Source organism: Anabrus simplex, chromosome 2 (genome assembly GCF_040414725.1).
Source record: "Anabrus simplex isolate iqAnaSimp1 chromosome 2, ASM4041472v1, whole genome shotgun sequence".
Lineage (NCBI taxonomy): Eukaryota > Metazoa > Arthropoda > Insecta > Orthoptera > Tettigoniidae > Anabrus > Anabrus simplex.
Genome location: NC_090266.1, coordinates 940,947,038 through 940,967,154, shown reverse-complemented (window position 1 = coordinate 940,967,154; position 20,117 = coordinate 940,947,038). Strand labels below are relative to the sequence as shown.

Genomic DNA, 20,117 nt, shown 5'->3' with positions numbered 1-20,117 from the left:
TGTATACGATGTTCCATAAGTTAAATTAGCGTCGCCGTAAGACATATCTGTGTCGGTGCGACGTAAAGCAAATAGCAAAAAAGAAGTTAAATTAGTTTAAATAAGACACATTAGAACAATATTTCCATAACTAATTGTACAGGTAAAAAAATTAAACGACGGTACTGAGAAGTATATTAAGTTTATAACTTTAATATTCAAATATACAAGTGTAGTACTGGTTCATTTATTACAAACATAAAAATTAACTTAATTTATTTCATCCATAAGTAGCTTCAACTTAATGGGAAGGATTCTTCATATTGAGGAGGAGTGATAAAACGATTCCACAGTTTTCTTTACTTTATTTCAAACTGAAAAATATACACTGCATATTTATGTGCCTTCAATTGTTAACATACTCGTAGGGTAAATAAATAAATAAATAAATAAATAAATAAATAAATAATAAATAAATAAATAAATACATTGCATATGTACATTATACATATATTTTATAATATTGGAGATTTAAACCCCCATCTCCAATTTCCTGTTAACCATTCTTTTCCCAGGAACAATCGTTTGACAACCAAAGAATGACATTCATACGTGTAACATGTATAACTTCATAATTATGGTTTCTACGGACGCTGGGGCTTTTGTAAGATTCGGCATTGTCAGTACATTCCAATGACTGGTTTAAATTAACAAGTCTTCGAACCAATTCTATTCATAAAGAATACGCGTTTATGAACTCAGCGTATACGGTATTATTGGACGAAGTATTAGAACAAGAGTGTGTACAGTCTTTGCTGAGCTGAGCTAGTGAGCAGACGTGTCTGGTAATGATCCGAAAATGCAGGGTAAGCAGTATGTGTGTAACGGTACAACAGTACAAGAATGCGATAAGGCGATGGCATAGCCGGATCAAGTTAAACACTGAGTACAAAATAGGAGTTAATAAATAATAGGCCTAGCAGAATTATTGATGGCGGCAGCTATAGTGGCTACTCTGTTAGTCATGGAAGGCGTCGAGATGAACGCAGGCCCATTGTCACAGGAGGACATGAAGAAAATCAAGGAAGCTGTGCGCGAAGCTCCTCAGACTGACCACCCACCAAAGAAATGCTCGATATACAGTCTCAACAAATTAAGGAAATGAAGGATTGTGTAACCGAAGAATTAACAGCAATAAAGGAGAAGGTGCTAGAAGAATAAGTTCAGTTTCTGCAATGGCGTGACAGCAGAGAAGCGGAGGAGTCACGTCCCTGTGGTTCAGATTCCAAGTAAAACTGGAGTTTCCGTGGCTAATGAAGATTAATAGTCGCGTAAAACTACAAATTTTATTGCTTCTCTTCAGCATTCATACCAGTTATTTTACTGAGTTTTCGCAAGACTGAAGAGGTATTTGCTCTTCTTTCCAAACATGCTATACATAGAAACAATTTCATGAAAATCCTTCATTTACAGTATGTCATAGAGTAACGTTTCTTTTCCTTCTCGGGGAAAGAATTACACCCGTTGTAATCTTGGTTACTAAGAACATAATGGAGGCAAACTTGCTCTCAGACTTCACCTCGTTTGACTGTCAATAGATCAGATTCTCTCAAATTCGCGGAAATCATCAAGTACATAAATGAGTCCTCGTAGAAACATCGCTATAAAACTCTCAGACACTCACTGTTATGGAATGCGTTCGTGGGTTACAGAATATGTTTTCAGACTGTCTATATACACAAGTTCAAATTTATTAGCACTATCATGGTCTGAGATTTTTCGCTTTGTGTACAGCAGCCAACTCCTCGTCTTGTGGTACCGTAATATCTGTTGGTATTTGCCGGCGGTTGTGACGATGTTGATGGTTGTGGTGATGGTGGTGATGTTGATGTGGCTGCCTCTGACGAGCGAGTTTCTGCAACAAATGATAGTAAAATTAAGATGTTTAAAGAACATAATAACATTTCATGTATTCAACGTAGGATTCTTAAGGTCAAGGTTGATCATCATAGTAGTCTGATCGTATTCGCTTGTCTGAGCTCGGCGGTAATTCTGATATCTGCTCACTAATAACTGAGTACACAGGAGGAGGGGGAATTGACGGGAACCATAAACCGAGAAGAATAATGTATTATTCCTCTGGAAATCAAATGAAATACTCCTATCTTGAAGCGCCTCAGATGTTTCAAACCTACAATGAATATTTTGAGCAGCAAGGAGATGAAAGTAATGATATCGCAGGACAACATTCAGAAACTTTATACCGGGTGGTCCATCAGCCACTTGCGATCCAGTTTTATGCATCCCTTCATATTTACTACAATTCTGTCCTGCTCCATGGCTAAATGGTTAACGGGCAGGCCTTTGGTCACAGGGGTCCCGGGTTCGATTCGCGTCAGGGTCGGGAATTTTAACCAAAATTGGTTAATTTCGCTGCTGGCACGGGGGCTGGGTGTATGTGCCGTCTCCATCATCATTTCATCCTCATCACGAGGTGCAGGTCGCCTACAGGAGTCAAATCAAAAGACCTACATCTGGCGAGCCGAACATGTCCTCGGACACTCCCGGCACTAAAAGCCATACGCCATTTCATTTACTACAATTCTGAAAGACATCGGTCCCTCTCGCTAAACCGGGGTAATATAACGAGATGTGTATTCACGGGCTAGAAGACGGCAGGAATCGTGAGTGCCACTATTATTCATTGTGGGTACGTCGAATGAACCCGTAATACGAATGCAGATACGCAGAACACGTACTTTAAAGCAGGAGGTGGACGCACAGACCGGGAGCATGGCACTGTATAAGCTGGGAAGTGGGCGCCGTAGATCAAGTGTCGTAGAATCTTACGTGGCAAACGGACGGGGAGATATTTGATAATGAACAGTGCTCGAGATAGAAGGTTCGAATCCCACATATTTGTTTTAACAGCCGGTTACCTGGGATGTGGTAAGTTTGCATACTTGTTAGCTTCCAAGGACTGATTTGTTTATTTAACCCTGTAGAAGACCGTATGTATCGTTGCATTGGGTATGGTGCTGGGTTGGACGAGGATGAGGAGATGATAGTCTGTGGGCAGTTAGCTAAGTCGTACATGTTCCAAGCTTCGTAGACCACAGATAGGGCAAAGTATGCCCCATTGGAAAGATAACAACGTGCGATGGCAGATAAATAATGTATGTAGCTGGGCGAACTGCCCTCATTTCAAGCAGTTCATAATACAAAGAGTTTATTCACTACCTCGAGATGTATTTCAGCGACGAGTATGTGGGTATGTTACTTATACATGGAGAAGCTAGACAGAATGCATGCCAGGCAAAACGCCTGTACCAAGAACGCTATCCGGATAGATGACAAACGGAGGGCATGACTTTCGGAGTGTGGAAAGACTCCTGCGGGGTATTGCATTCCTGGGAAAGACACAGCTTGTTCAAGATCATCCCGTGACGTCTGCTGACAGTGAAGAGATGGTGTTGGACGCTATCCGGCGTAACCCTCCTACTAGCACACGGGCCATTGCACAGGAGAAGAACATCAGCCGAGCGTCTGTTATGCGTATATTGCATACCCACCGGTTTCACCCGTACCATCTGCACTTACACCAGGAGATGCATGGACATGATTTCGACGCTCGGATGGCGTTTTGTCAATAGATACTGCAGCATGTGGACACTGATCCTGTTTTTCTAACGACTCTCTTATTTATGGACGAAGCACGATTCCACAACAATGGAAACGTTAATCGTCAAGATATGCATTACTGGAGTGTGGATAATCCCCATTGGGTGCGACAGACAGCTTTTCAGTTACAGTGGGGCGTGAATGTATTGGTGTGGAAACATGGGTGATCACCTTATCGGTCCCCATTTCTTTGAGAGCCATCTGACCAGCCAACGCTATCTGCGGTTTCTCCAAGAAGAATTACCACCGTTTCCGGAACATGTGCCACTCCTTGACCGCTGCTGGATGTGGTTTCAACATAACGGAGCTCCAACGCACTCGGCGGTGATCGTCCGGAACCATCTCCATGCGACGTATCCTGATAAATGGATAGGAAGGGGAGGATCTGTTCCCTGGCCCGCCAGATCGCCCGATCTTCCACCCCTGGATATTTTTCTGTGGGGCCATGTAAAACAACTGGTGCATCCACAGGAACCGGCCACTCCTTGTCACCTTAGACAGCTCATCACCGAGGCATGCCAATCCGTTTCGCCAGAGATGTTGCAACGGGCCAGGCGGTACTTACAACCGCGCGCAGCTCTGTATCGACCACGGAGGTCGTCAGCTCGAGCAGGTGCTGCGTTAAACTACGTGGATAACTGAAATCCTGTCAGATTTTTCATGGCCTCTATCAACCCAGCTCCATACCAACGGCCCTTTTCAGGGCCAAATAAACCAATCACTCCTTGAAAAATACCGGTATTAAGTATACAACCTTGCCGCACCCCAGGCAATTGGCTTAAAAATAATACTTGCACGGGACTTGAACCTTCTAACATTCGAGCACTGTCAACTCACACATCCTACCGCGTGCTAGCCACGTGATCTACCGCGACACATGATCTACGACACCCACTTCCCAGCCTATACTGGCCACAGACCATCATCTCCACATCCTCGTCCAACCCAGCACCATACCCAGTGCAGCGATACGTACGGACTTTTACGGGGTCAAATAAACAAATCAATCCCTGGAATCTATCAAGTATGTAACCTTACCACATCCCAGGCAACTGGCTGTTAAAGAAAATTCTTATGTAGGATTCGAACCTCCTACCTCGAGCACTGTCCACTATCACATATCTCCCCACCCGCTTGCCATGTGAGCTACTGGGGCATTTGACCTACGTCCCAAACTTCCCAGCCTATACAGTACCGTGCTCCCGCTCTGTGCGTCCACCTACTGTTTTAAAGTACGCGTTCTGCGGATCTGTATTCGTTTCACGGGTTCGTTCGAGGTACCCACAATGAATTAATAGTGGCGCTCATGATTCCTGCTGTCTTCTAGCCCATGAACACACGTCTCGTTATATTACCCCGGTTTAGGGAGAAGGACCGATGTTTTTCAGAACTGTAGTAAATGTGAATGGATGCATAAAACTAGATCGCAAGGGGCTGGTGGACCACCCGGTAAATGTTTATTGCACAAGATCACGTAGTTCACGTCCTTTTACACACTCGATATTAAGTTTAAAACTTATGTAATATACAAATGACAAATTGATTCGTCCGCCTTTGTGGTGTAGTGGTTAGTGTGATTAGCTGCCACCCCCGGAGGCTCGGGTTCGATTCCCGGCTCTGCCACGAAATTTGAAAAGTAGTACGAGGGCTGGAACCACAGCCATCCTTGAAGTGGTTTCCCGTGGTTTCCCACTTCTCCTCCAGGCAAATGCCGGGATGGTACCTAACTTCAGGCCACGGCCGCTTCCTTCCCCCTTCCTTGTCTATCCTTTCCAATCATCCCATCCGCCGCCAAGGCCCCTATTCAGCATAGCACGTGAGGCCGCCTGGGCGAGGTACTGGTCATTCTCCCCAGTTGTATCCCCCGACCCAATGTCTCACGCTCCAGAACACTGCCCTTGAGGCGGTAGAGGCGGGATCCCTCGCTGCGTCCGAGGGAAAAGCCAACCCTGGAAGGTAAGCAGATTAAGAAAGAAAGAAAGTTCGAGGATAATGTCGAAATGTTTATTTAATCTTAAGGAGTTATTTTTTAAAGCGGACTATAACATAAAATCGCTTCTAGATGGCTACCGGTTGGAAATAGGTATATACCATCGCGGACTTTTTTGTAGATGTTTCTATGCTCTACATTTAGTACGCTTACACTTGGGGTCTATCGTTGATGGTTCACGCAGCGTAAGCCAAGATAGCAAGTGACCGACCGACTGACATTTTTGTCTCTTTCTTCGTATTTACTGTGTATCGGATCACGGATACTGTGTTATTTCACGAGCTTCGAAATATATTCAGAAACTAGCTGATGCACCCGTGCTTGGCTACGGAATTCTACATTGTATACAGAATTGTAGGTTAGGTACAGTACACGTTGTGAGCAAGACTGCATTAAATTGCATAGCTATTAACGTTACCTTGGAAACATGACGGAAAAATCACCAAACGTCTTTTCTCATATGAGGACTGCGTTAGGGAATTTTCATTGTAATTGTAGGCTCGCTTGCCTACCATCAGTCAGATCAAGTTGGGGAGTTTTCATTATAATGTCAGACACTCACTCTCCACCTGCCTTTTTACACCCTCAGAAAGACTGTCTTAGTGGTTTCCCTAACTGAAATGAACATAGGTCATTACAATGACGTCAGTAGGAATGGCGCGATTAAAAGCAGTGCTTTCATATGAAATACTCGATCAAATGATAAACCAGACATTTTCTCACTTTTAATGAACAGTACTACCCTGCCGATCTAGCCGTCCAAAGTTCCAGAGCTGGAATGTCCAGGCCGCAGACAGCTGTGATCCGTGAACACTCTTAGTCTTTTTTCGGAGGCGGGGGGGGGGGGTCGAATAGTGGAGAGTCCCAGGGCAAAAACTATGCCCTTTTATTAATCTGTTTCCTAGGAGTACCCGATGAGTCGAAAAATCTCAATTCACTACACTGGCGGCGGAAAAATCTATCTGACTTGGAGGCAATTTTTCCTAATTTTTCCTCCAAGCCAGAGGAAAAACCCACTCTTCACTGCTAATTTTAAATAAAATGAATGTAGAATTTAATACAAGTGAAGAGAAAGAATCTCTTTTGAAGAAACAGCTCGTATCAGGGTCGAATTTTTAGTTATTTAGGGAATTGTGGTGATATAATTTGGAATATGCCAAAATTGTAATTCTAGACCAGGTCATACTACTACTACTACTACTACTACTACTACTACTACTAAGTGAGCCGCTGTCCTAAGAGTGCACACTGCTCATTCAAAACAGCGCGTCAGAGTAGGGATCGAATAGCTGGAATACTATGATGAAATGAAATGAAATGGCGTATGGCTTTTAGTCCCGGGAGTGTCCGAAGACATGTTCGGCTCGCCAGGTGCAGGTCTTTTGATTTGACTCCCGCAGGCGACCTGCGCGTTGTAATGAAGATGAAATGATGATGAAGACAACACACACACCCAGCCCCCGTGTCAGCGAAATTAACCACTGATGGTTAAAATTCCTGACCCTGCCGGGAATCGAACCCGGGACCCCTGTGACCAAAAGCCAGCACGCTAACCATTTAGCGATGGAGCCGGACGGAATACTATCATGAACCACTGAGTTGCGTACCAGCAGTACGGTCAGAAAAATATATGAACCAGAGGAATAACATGCTAAAGAAGAAAGTTGTTTAACTCCCAGCTATTTCCCGTCAATATTCAGTCAGGCAGTTATACTCGAAACGCAGCAGTAATCCCATCTATCGGAGTTGAGCGGCAGCATAAGAGACAAAGAACATCACCACAAACAATAGTCACTGTAATGTTATTGTTGATCAATGTTACGCGCTTTCAATATTGTAGGCCTACACATTTAGTTTTCTTCCGACTCTGCAATACCACTCTTATGATAGTCGGTACGGTATAACTGAATAAAACATAAATGGTCAGAAATTGTATTCTCTATAACTTTTGTTATGAAGTATTTTTCGATTGGACCAATAACATAGATATTTAAAAATTAAATTAAGCGTCTTCCCCTAAACTACAATTTTATACAGGGGGAATAAAATTGTTTATAACTTGACTGCAGTTTCGTATTCCTCGACTCTATATACTGACTTTCATTAAATTCTGTTAACCCATTTTCTCGTGGCTCGGCGTTGATATGGACTTGGCAACAAAAATACAAACTCATGAATATCCGTGTTATCAAAGCCGGTACGGTAACAACGTATGACATAAATGATCGGAAATTTAATTTTATGCAGCTTTAGTTATGTAGTAGTTATCGATAGGACCACTAACAATATAAATATTTGAGAATTCAATTTTAGACCTTCCCGTAAACTACCATTTCACTCAGCGTGAGTAAAATGATTTATAGCCTAGATTGTAGTGGCTCACCCCCCGCCTTCACATACCGAATTTCATTAAATTCTCTTCAGCCGTTCTCTCGTGATGTGTGTGCATGCATACATACATACAGACAGACAGACATTACGGAAAAGTAAAAAATGAATTTCCTTGTTGCTGTGGACATGACCGATGCAGAAATACCATTCTTTTCAAATTCTGAGCAATGTACAGACAAAACTCCTGTTTTATATATATAGATATAGCGTAAGTTATTAGCACATAATAATGTCAATGTTACTGGTTTTAGGTCCCACTAACTACGTATTTTAGCACTTTCACCACCGGACTGAGACTAGGATCGAACACGCCAGGTTGGACTAAGAAGGCCAGGGCTCTACCATCTGAGTTGCTACTCAGCCCGGCTATTAGCACATAATATCAATCACAGAAAATATAATTTTCATTCAGTCATTTATATCTGACACCTTTTTACAGTACGAGCTGTAATAATGGAGATATTCAAAAGTTTATTTCAAAGTGTATCAACAGCCAAGCATTGCTGACGATGAAGTATTGTTATGCCATCACAGTTGCGAACTAACTGGCTATGATGATTGTTGTCGTAATTTTCTTTATAATATGCAAAATAACAATAATGTTATTTGTGTTACGTCTCACTAACAACATTTACGGTTTTCTGAGACTCGAGGTGCCGTAATTTTGTCCCACGGGAGTTCTTTTACGTGCCGACAATTTATAGCACCATAATATGTTGACTGCATTTTAATCAGTACAGTGGTTCTACTTCAGATACTGACAACACGAACAATGTTCACGTAGTGAACCACTATAATTATTATTGTTATGTGCTAATAGGCGGACTGAGTAGCAACTCAGACGATAGAGCGGTGGCCTTCTTAGACCAACTTGGCAGGTTCGATCCTGTCTCGGTCCGGTGGTGAAGGTGCTCGAATACGTAGTTAGCGGGCATAAAACCAATAACATTATTATGCGCTAATGACTTATATTTCTGAATATATTTCGAAGCTCGTGAAATAATGCAGTATCCCTGATCCGATATACAGTAAATACGAAGAAAGAGACAAAATGGTCGGCCGGTCACTTGCTTTCTTGGCTTACGCTGCCTGAACCGTCAACGATAGACTCCAAGTGTAAGCGTACGAACTGTAGAGCATAAAACCCTCTACAAAAAAGTCGGCGATGGTATATACCTATTTCCAACCGGTTGCCATCTACAAGCGATTTTATGTTATAGTCCGCTTTAAAAAATTAACTCCTTACAATTAAATAAATATTTCGATATTATCCTCGACTCATCGTCGAAATAAATTCTTGTCCTCCTCCACGATTTCATACGGATTACAATAACCTTTTCAGGACATTATTTTCATGAATGGTTCAGAAGTTATGACCATTTTAGACTGTAGTGGTAATACGTTCCCTGTTGTCTGCTAGGAAGTTGCCTCTACCTCGCCGCTAGAAGTGCTAGTGTCGCTACAGCTGTCAAATGGATGAACCTTCCTCTTATTAGAGCTTCGCGACTTTGTATATTAGACTGTAGTATAACCATAATGTTGCTAGAGAATCTGACCGTTTTTATCTCTGCGTCTATCATCGAATGGTTACAGAAAGGAAATAACTTTGGGAGGAGGATAAAATGTAGACATATCATCCCAATCATAACTACATAGCTCTAACACCAGTATTTCCCTGGGAAAAACAATATTCCTGAAGGAATTTCCGAAAATTTCCTGAATATTTTCAACAGCTTTAACACCGAGAGTAAATCTCTGGGAGAATCAGTATTCCTCGAGGAAATTCCAGCAACTTTCTATATATTTTGTAAATTAAGACTATGTACATAATTTAAATATATATGCTCTACAAGGCGTTGCAGGTCATATAACGCCAAAAATAGACTTAATTTCTAAAACTGTACTTCACGAGGTGGAAATATCGAATTGGAAAGAGGTATGAACCCAGTTACTCTGATATAATCATTAAGATTACGTCTGCCTTTAAATGCACAAGACAAGGATCAAAATGTGCATCCTTGATCATAAAATAAAATAGTATATTCTCCTACGAAATTCGGAGACTGAGTTACCAGCAGCTGAAAATCAAATGGGAAAAATAATTGAATTACAGGAGCAACTAATGTAAACATCAAATATGACAAACAAATGTGAACTCAGGAAATAGAATGCTTATCTTGCTATTGTTACTATTTCAATTTGTTCTTCCTCTTCTTCTTCTTTATCTTTTTACCGTCCAGAGTCGGTTTTTCCCTCGGACTAAGCGAGGGATCCCACCTCTACCGCCTCAAGGGCAGTATCCTGCAGCTTCAGACTCTGGGTCGGCGGATACACCTGGGGAGGATGACCATTACCTCGCCCAAGCCGCCTCACCTGCTATGCTGAACAGGGGTCTTGCGGGGGTTGGGAAGATTGGATGGGGTAGACAAGGAAGAGGGAAGGAAGAGGCCGTGGCCTTAAGTTAGGGACCATCACGGCATTTGCCTGGAGGAGAAGTGGGAAACCACGGAAAACCACTTCCAGAATGGCTGAGGTGGGAATCGAACCCACCTCTACTCAGTTGACCTCCCGAGGCTGAGTGGACCGCGTCCCAGCCATCGTATCACTTTTCAAATTTCGTGGCAGAGCCGGGAATCGAACCCGGGCCTCCGGGGGTGGCAGCTAATCACACTAACCACTACGCCACAGAGGCGGACATTTCAATTTGTTACCTCGGAAATATCGCGAAGCTATACAAACATAAAAAAGTATAACTTGTTTAATTACTCGGATTTCTTATCTTTCATATTGTTGATTCCGAAATATCAACTCACGTTGTAGCTAATCTGGTAGAGGGGATTTAAGAAATAATGAATTGTTTTAGGCTTGGTTCCGTTGAAAAAAATATTTGAAGTTACTATGTAATCTATCTCCTTCTCCTTTTTAATCTGTTTACCCTCCATGGTTGTTGGCTTTTCCCTCGGACTCAGCGAGGGATCGCACCTCTACTGCCTCAAGGGCAGTGTCCCTGGAGCTTCAGACTCTGGATCGGGAGATGACCAGTACCTCGCCCAGGCAGCCTCACCTGCTATGCTGAACAGGGGCGTTGTGGGGGGATGGGAAGATTGGAAGGGATAGACAAGGAAGAGGGAAGGAAGCGGCCGTGGCTTTAAGTTAGGTACCATCCCGGCATTTGCCTAGAGCAGAAGTGGGAAACCACGGAAAACAACCCAACTCTACTGATTTGACCTCCCGAATTTGAGTGGACCCCGTTCCAGCCCTCGTACCACTTTTCAAATTTCGTGGCCGAGCCGGGAATCGAAGCCGGGCCTCCGGGGGTGGCAGCTAATTCCACTAACCACTACACCATAGAGGCGGACAGCTTATCTCCTGCTGGACTAAATTATTCCGTCACCACAGCTTCTCCGAAAACCTGAAGCGTAGTTAGTGGGACGTAAAGCCAATAACATTATAAGTCTGTTGTTATTCCAAGTATCTGTTGTTTGTAGAACTGTCATTGTTTATTCACCACTGAACATACGGTAATGGATTTTTTTCTAAGACCCCTTCAGTGAGATTTGTGCTGGACAAAGCGGGGGCGGGACAGGTTTTTCTCCGGGTACTCCGGTTTTCCCTGTCATGTTTCATTCCAGCAACACTCTCCAATAGCATTTCATTTCATCTTTCATTAGTCATTACTCCAGAGGAGTGCGACAGGCTTCGGCAGCCGGCGCAATTCCTATGCTCGCCGCTAGATGGGGGCTTCATTAATTTCATTCCGGACCCGGTCGAATGACTGGAACCAGCCTGTGGTCGGCAAAAGTTATGAATCATACATGATACAACACTTTCTCATCTTTTTACTCACCCTTTCAGGCAACAAGCCAACGGCCGTAGCCGTGTTGAAACACCGGATCCCGTGAGATCTCCGAAATTAAGCAACATTGGGCGTGGTCGGGAGTTGGATGGGTTGCCACGCGCTGTTGGTTGGGGGTAAGGGAATGGAAGAGCGGAAAGGAACTGGCCACCCTACCGCACGTAAACTCCGGCTCAGGAACACCTCTGCGGAGGTTCGGACCTGCCTTCGGGCAGAATAGGGAACATGCATGATCCGGGGTTTTAATTAAAAATATGCTAATCTGATTCAAAATTGCATGCAGAATTCAAAAATGTGATCAGAATGTACAAATAATAACTCCAAACATGATAAAAATCTACGAAAATGTCACGTCACGCAAGTACGCGATCTCATTGGCCTGACGTCATCGTACAGGTTGACTGCATTAGCAGACGAAATAACACATAGTGTGCTGTCAGAAGCAGGATACACTTCGCGTATTTCTACTGTACGTTAGTGTCTAGTATGGTTAAATTCGAGGTCTATACATTGGATAATAATCTGAGTGGTATATTTTAGACTTAAAATGAATCCTGCGCAGACAGTGAGGCAGAAAACTTATAAATGGTGTAGAGTTCCGATGTGCAATAGCACATCGCATACCATACCAAACAAATTGTTTATAAACGTTCCAAAGACGCTAAAACTAGGGAGAAATGGATTTTGGCGAGCTGGAGAAATGCTGGTGATATATCGGAAAAGCCTACAGTTTATTTTTTTGAAGATTTTAACTTAAGATGAATTTGTTTGAATTTTCAAATCACTTTTCCATGTCAGCTGTTCTAGTGGTAAAACTTTAAATTTTAATGTATGATGCTTTATTTAAATGCTTCAATTACATCTTGGAATATGAAAGTAATAAACAGTGCAGTAAATAATGCTGATTATTAAAGTATTCTCCAAACCTAACCTATGTTTTGGGTGATCCATGTCAAGATAATAAATCAAAGGGGTTATGAACCATTTTGACAGCTCTAATTCTACCAATATATCTTGGCATGGGACAGTTATGTATGTCTTTATTGAAGAGCTTAATTGGTAAAGAAATTTAGGCTATATCTAAATACTCTATAATGTAACAAAGAATAGGCGTGTACATCATGAAAGGAAACAACGTGAATTTAACAAATGTATAACTCTACACAAAACCAATGCTTGTCTGTTGGGGTCTTATAAGTTAACAATGCTCAATTATAATAATTATCATAATATTAATGAAATAAATAACATAATTGCACACAGGTGAAAATAGTGATGTAGGTGTTTAAAATATTATCCAACTTAGCCTAAGTTTTAGGTTATACAAGCCAAGTCAATAAACCGAACGATACAAATACCGGGCAAGTTGGCCGTGCGGGTAGGAGCTCGCAGCTGTGAGCTCGAATCCGGGAGATAGTGGGTTCGAACCCCACTGTCGGCATACCTGAAGATGGTTTTTCGTGGTTTCCCATTTTCACACCAGGCAAATGCTGGGGCTGTACCTTAATTAAGGCCACGGCCGCTTCCTTCCCATTCCTAGGCCTTTCCTGTCCCATCGTCACCATACGACCTATCTTTGACTATGCGTTGTAAATCAAATAGCAAAAAAAAAAAAAAAGGTAAAAGTCACACAGAACCCAAAGACATTCCTGTATTGAACGACTAAAATGTCACTAAGACAGTTTTCTTGCGTGATATGCTCAGCTTGTTAAAAGCCAAATGTAATTAATGTTACTGGCTTCACGCCCCGCTAACTACTTCTACGATTTTCGGAGACGCCGATGTGCAGGAATTTAGTCCTGCAGGAGTTATTGTACGTGCCAGTAAATCTACCGACACGAGGCTGACGTATTTGAGCACCTTCAACTACCACCGGACTGAACCAGGATCGAACCTGCCAAGTTGGGGTCAGAAGGCCAGCACCTCAACAGTCTGAACCACTCAGCCCGACTTGTGAAAACTAGATGAAGTCATATTTATCTTTATCATGTTTAACTTTTTCCCTCCACAAAGATATTTAATTCTCTTTCATGGGCTCCGGAAGTGGGTAAGCCAGTTGTCCCAACCATAAATATATATATTTTTGGGAATTATAGATTATAGCCCTATAGTACTATGATCTTTCTTTCTTTCCTTCTTTCTTTCTTTCTTAAACAGTTTATCCTTAAGGGTTGGTTTTCTCTCGGACCCAGCGAGGGATTTCACCTCTACCACTTCAAGGGCAGTGTCCTGGAACGTGAGACTTTGAGTATGGTGATGAAACTGGTGAGGAGGGCCATTACCTCGCCCAGGCGGCCTCACCTGTTATGCTCAACAGGGGCCTTGTTGGAGGATGGGAGGATCGGAAGGGATAGACAAGAAAGAGGGAAGGAAACGGCCGTGGCCTTAGGTGCCTGGAGGAGAAGTAGGAAAATACGAAAAACCACTTCGAGAATGGCTGAGGTGGGATTCGAGACCCTTCTACTCAGTTGACCTCCCGAGGCTGAGTAGACCCCGTTCCAGCCCTCGTACTATTTGTTTTCAACTTTCATGGCAGAGCCGGGAATCGAAACCGGGCCTCCGGGAGTGGCACACATTAACCACTACACCACAGAAGCGGACTAGTACTATAATGCTACCTATATGTTTATGTTAGTGCTAAAATCCGATTTCTTACTTTACTAATGCTGAAAGTCCGAAAATGTAATGTTATTCTTTAATAGGGGAATCAGTCTAGAAGGAAATGTTGAAAGTGATGTGATATCTATCCAGGTTCGTTGTTATCCTAATACTATGGGTTACAGTACATTGCACGTATATAAAAGACGCCACTTACAAACTTGCTTGTTATCCGCGAATTTCTGCAGCCACAAAAGTCACTATTTTTCAAGAATGATGACATTTACACATGATAGATTGTCTGATTGTGCTGTTTTGAACCTTTATTCTGTCATTTTGAAGTTATTCGCGATCATGAATAATAAACAATCGGCTTTTAGCAACGGCTGATGCACAACGGCTGGTAGAGCTCCATGCGGTACTGGATCGTGACGTCACAGCGCGCCGCTTACGTCAGAGGCCGTTTCACTCGCCTTGCGGAAAGGCACTATTAAATATTTTTTTAATGGTAGAAAACAAGGCAACATACCACAATGTAATACGTTTACGTACTATTTAATTGGTGTACTTTTCAAAAAAAGTATTTTTGAAAATGATGCATGTTCCCAATTACCCTTACCTTACCTTAGGCAACAACTGATGGCAGGGCAAGTAAATTATGCTTCACCCTCAAACCCTGTAGCGGATACAACTCAGGCTGACGAGTACAAGTAATCACAAGCACTCGCGTTCCTTCTGGCAGGTGGAACTTACTCTCACGGTCAATAGCATATTGAACAAAGGAGTTTTAAAAAATCACATGTTGATTAGATTATCACTGTAATTGTTGTCCTAAATGGAGGATAATAATTGCTTTCACACAAATCAACAGTAAACTTAGCGGTAAATTAATAAATAGCATTATTACTAGAGAAATATAGGTACGAAACTACGGCAACTGTTTCGTTGTAGTTACGAATCTCCTTCTGTGGCATTCCACTTCATCGTGCCGTCATTTGTTTCCTACCTGAGGTCCATATGAATGAAACTGCTATGTCTGTAAATTCTCAATATCTTTGTCCATCATAACTAGCGCGCGTAGGTCAAACGGGAATATGGAGGTGAAAAGTATTGCGTAAGTAACACAAAAATGATTTTTGTTGAAAGAAAAATAGCATGATCCCTCGACTAATAATTATATTAATTAATGAGTTATGGGCACAAGTCAACAACTCGCCCCACCGAGCAACATCAAGCAAAGCAAAGCAAAACAAAGAAGTTAAATGAACAAAGACTTCACACACAAAAGTGTTGCATGAACAAAAGACATACTGAAGCGCTGTGACGTAGTAGAATTCACAGTCGTAATGTAGTAAAGTGTGATATATTTCTCCAGTAATAATTGTATTTATTAATTTACCGCTCTTAATTTACGTAAAATCATTCATCTTCCATTTAGGACAAAAAGTATAATGAAATTTCATGTATACAATTCGTTTACGTACCCCTGTAGCGAAAACGTGAAAAGAAAGTAGAGTCTTTACCCCTCCCCCCCCCACCCACCTCATCCCAATTTGGCACAATTCAGTCATTGTGAATTAATATGTACTCAAGAACCCAGTTGACTGAATGTGAATATAAACTTGAGTGGAAATAATCCAGACATTATGACTATTTGACTTGAAACGTAAAAAGCATAAATATTTCTGTCGAAATACTCAGCCTACAGATACGTTATTTGCCTTTGCTGGCAGGACCTAGTGTTTACAGTGCACTATGTCTTCTGGTATGGGCTAGAGCAATTTTGTTACTTTCATTGATCTGTCTCTTTCTTATCCTTGGCTTTGACAATATGAAAGTGACTGAGGTATGAGCGATGCTAGTAATGCCATTCCTTATGCAGCCAGTCCCTGCTATGAATGGTGTGAAAACGTTGCTCATAGGGCTGGTTGGTGCATGCATTTCAGTGGGCTTGGCAGACTGATATGTACTAGCAATTTCTGGCTCGGTGAGGAAAGCAACGGGAAACTACCTCACTCCTCATTCCCTAGTACGCCTCTTCAGTGATGCCTAGGCCATCTCTGACAGCTGATGGCAGAGCTGTGAGGATCCAACCAGCCTTAGGGCTGAAGACTGAACATACATACAGATACGTTATCAGAAAAACGTATTTATACATATGAAACAGATTACAAGGTACAAAAATAATACATATTATCATAAAACGTATTGCCATTTCAAAGCACTAAATAATGTAATAAGTAAAATATATCGAAAAATGATTACCGTAATACCAATGCGAAAATAAAAATATGTCAGGTTATGTTAAATATGAGAATAATTATAGACTATAGGAATGGTCAATGAAAAACAGAGTAGCACATCAGTAAACAAACGAAACCAGAAGAGCACATACAATACACTGAAGCTTTTAGTCCAAGAAAGGTTATCTAAAACTGTACATATTTGTTTAATGGAACCTGTGCTTGATGAGGCTATAGCACAATTCCCTCACTTCACTGTTACTAGTAATGGGAAGAAGCAGTTCACCTGTGGGAACTAGTTCATTCGCTCTCGCTCCCAAGAAAGAACTACTTCACGAACTACTTCGCGAACTACTTCAAAATGTTTAACTTTCCCGCTAGAGCACTCTGCAACCGCTGAAGTAGTTCGTCAGCGAACAAGTTCCTTCTCATTCCCTTCATACAAGGCTTCATCGCTTCGCGAGCTTTCCAGAACGAGGAAGTACACAAAGTGGACAACAGGTAGCACGCAGGTGCACTTCTCTGTAACATTCGTAAATGCTATAGAGGTGAACGTTCCTATTACCGGTAATGTCAGTTCACACTCTCTTCCCCCGCCCCCAAACCCTCAGGAATGTATAGAAAAAGTCTATTTCTTTTCAAAGATAATAAAAATGTCTGTGAAATTTTGTCGACTTGAAAATGAGAAGTTTTAAACGCTGATCTGTTATCGCAAGAGCACCCTTTTCTTGGTGGTGATTTCATCCCCTGACAAACAAATTTAGAACATCTGAGCGTTGGTCAACTTTTTCTCGCCGGTGGCGCTAAACGTCAGACTCCAACACTCTCGCTCCCAAGAAAGAACTACTTCACGAACTACTTCGCGAACTACTTCAAAATGTTTAACATTCCCGCTAGAGCACTCTGCAACCGCTGAAGTAGTTCGTCCGCCAACACGTTCCTTCCCATTCCCTTCACACTCGTGAAGTACTACAGTTCGCGAAGTAGTTCTCGAGAGAGGAGTAAACACTTCACAGTTCGTGGGAGTGAAGTAGTTCCCGAGAACTAGTTCGTTCGCGAACTACCCATCACTAACTGTTACTGTTGTAGGAACGTTCGCTTCAGAGTACCTTGACACGTCCGATCTGCCTCACGATGCTTCTACTTATTCTCAAAATGTCGAAACAATGAACGACACGTTCCACAGGCAAACTACCTCAGCCCTCGCTCCACTTTACTCTCAGCATAATAACTATGCGTATAAATATAACTGATATAATATCTCCTGTATATTTCAGTTCGAGACAGAGTCATTCTAAACTTGTCATAGCTGAGTCTCTCTCGCCACTGAACGTCGCTCTCAGAATTCTGGTATGTTGACTGATGCTATCCTTGCTCAATCAATCGTTTCTTCTTTACAGACTGCCTTTGATGTGTTTGAGGAAGTTTATTTCATTTGATATTCATTAATTCTTCATAAAATTAAAATAATATTGGCCAAGACATCGTAAATACAATTTTCTGATTCACAAATCTTAAGAACAATCATTAAGCCTATCTGAACACAAACGTCAACACCACAGCGTTGTAATTGGAGGGCTGCCTAGTCATAACAATGTGCTCGGTTTACTTGGGAGGATGTGGGTTCGATTTCCTGTCATGAACTCGGAATATTTAGATACCAGACATCAACATCTTGAAACACATACGATCTTGGCTTTCACTTAACCCACCGCAGAAATGAGCTCTAGGTTAAAATCTGCAGAACAAGTCGGCCAAGCATAGAGCTAAACACATAGTTCTGAGGTTAAGCATTATTCCTTTACTTTCCACTCCTCCAGCAGCCGTCATGGCCTTTCCGGAGTTCGCTTTGACTTGCTAAGGCGATCATTATTCGAAGGAGAAGTAGGTAAATAGTTTACATTTTTGGACATAAATATTCCCAAAAATCAATCTAGAAATCAATCTAACTGAACTCTTTATATTTTATACTTAAATACTAACCATAATAACGCAATAAATCTTCAGAATCTTCAGAAAGTGTTGACAACGTACGATGTAATATGTCTAAAACGCAAGAAATAAGGGAAGGATTGGAATTGGATGATGAGCAGGAAGTCAATATAATATGTTGAAAACGCACGTGTATCTGAAAAACAAAGAACACACCTGAAAACAAATAACATTAAGAATTGGATGGAGAGAATAAAATCCAACGAATGCACAGACTCATGAACTTCGGTTCTACTTTACTCTCAAGTAATTAGTGATGTGCTTGAGCCCGGCTCGAGCTGCTCGAACAGATGACGTCAGTGTTCGAACAAGTTCGAGCTTTGCTCGAGCTTTTGTGCGCGCCGCAACCTAGCGCCTTGCTCTTACGAACACCCAGAAAACTTGAGAAGGATGTGTAAGAGTATTATGCTGGACAGTACGGGTTCGTCCCCAGTTTACTGTTACTTCCGTGTCTTTTGTACATAATATAATTTCTACCCATATCTGTATATAGGAGACAGTCAAAATTTGTGTTTGTGCGATGATTCGTTACAAATGCCTCCATCAGAATAAAACAATTGTCTGCTAGATCCGTATAATAAATGCAGGTATTACTTGGGTCGAAATAGTTACATATTTGAATGGTTATAAGACCAAAAATGTATGCTATTTTGTCTTCAGCTTTTGACACATTTCCCGCTCAGCTCCACGGCTTTAGTCACAGGGGTCCCGGGTTCTATTCCTGGCAGGGTCGGGATTTTTAACACCATGAGATGGTGTCTGTTTTGTTTTGTTCCGGATGGGCTAGAAAACTACTGGACCGATTGACCTGAAGTTTGGTAAAGGATAGAGCTTGAAATCTCGAGTCACTTTTGATTGTCATATATATTTCACGCAATTAGACAGTAACATTGCTCCATAATAATATGTATAAATCTATTTGTGTACACGATTGATGAGATGTCAATCCTTTCTTACTCAAATTCTTCTATACGAGCAAAAAGGGTCATTCTCTCCCAAGAGGTGGATTCAAACCCCCAACATTGAGGTCAGAAGCCGCGTTACACAGCAGTCTTAGCCGCCCAAAGCATGATATTGTAAGAATAATTTTACCGTATCCACAATTTTGCATCAAACGTGCGATTGTTACAAGATACACAAGTACTGCCTTGGGAAGAAATACTTCCGGTAAGTTAATACGCGGCGAATATTACGGATACATGCTTTGTCCTTTTCATAGCATATTATCATAATCTAAGCCTTCTAATTTTATGGGCATAATTTATTCCCCAGAAGATATACGTTAATGACTGAATGTAGTAATATATGACAGCACGCAACTTCGTTATATCAATATCATGCATACACCTGCGTGAACGGTGCTGCACTTCATACGTTATTTGCATAT

The 20,117-nt window shown here is 41.8% G+C and overlaps 1 protein-coding gene across 1 annotated transcript in view; it reads right to left on the bottom strand.

Annotated features, from left to right (window-relative positions):
• Positions 1-383: 383 nt before the first annotated feature.
• LOC136863203 (uncharacterized) overlaps positions 384-20,117 on the bottom strand; it is a 79,931-nt gene continuing 60,197 nt past the window's right edge. The window contains exon 3 of the mRNA XM_067139567.2: positions 384-1,894. Coding sequence (XP_066995668.1) covers positions 1,742-1,894 — 153 coding nt within the window. The 3' untranslated portion in view covers positions 384-1,741. The remainder of the gene's footprint in view (positions 1,895-20,117) is intronic.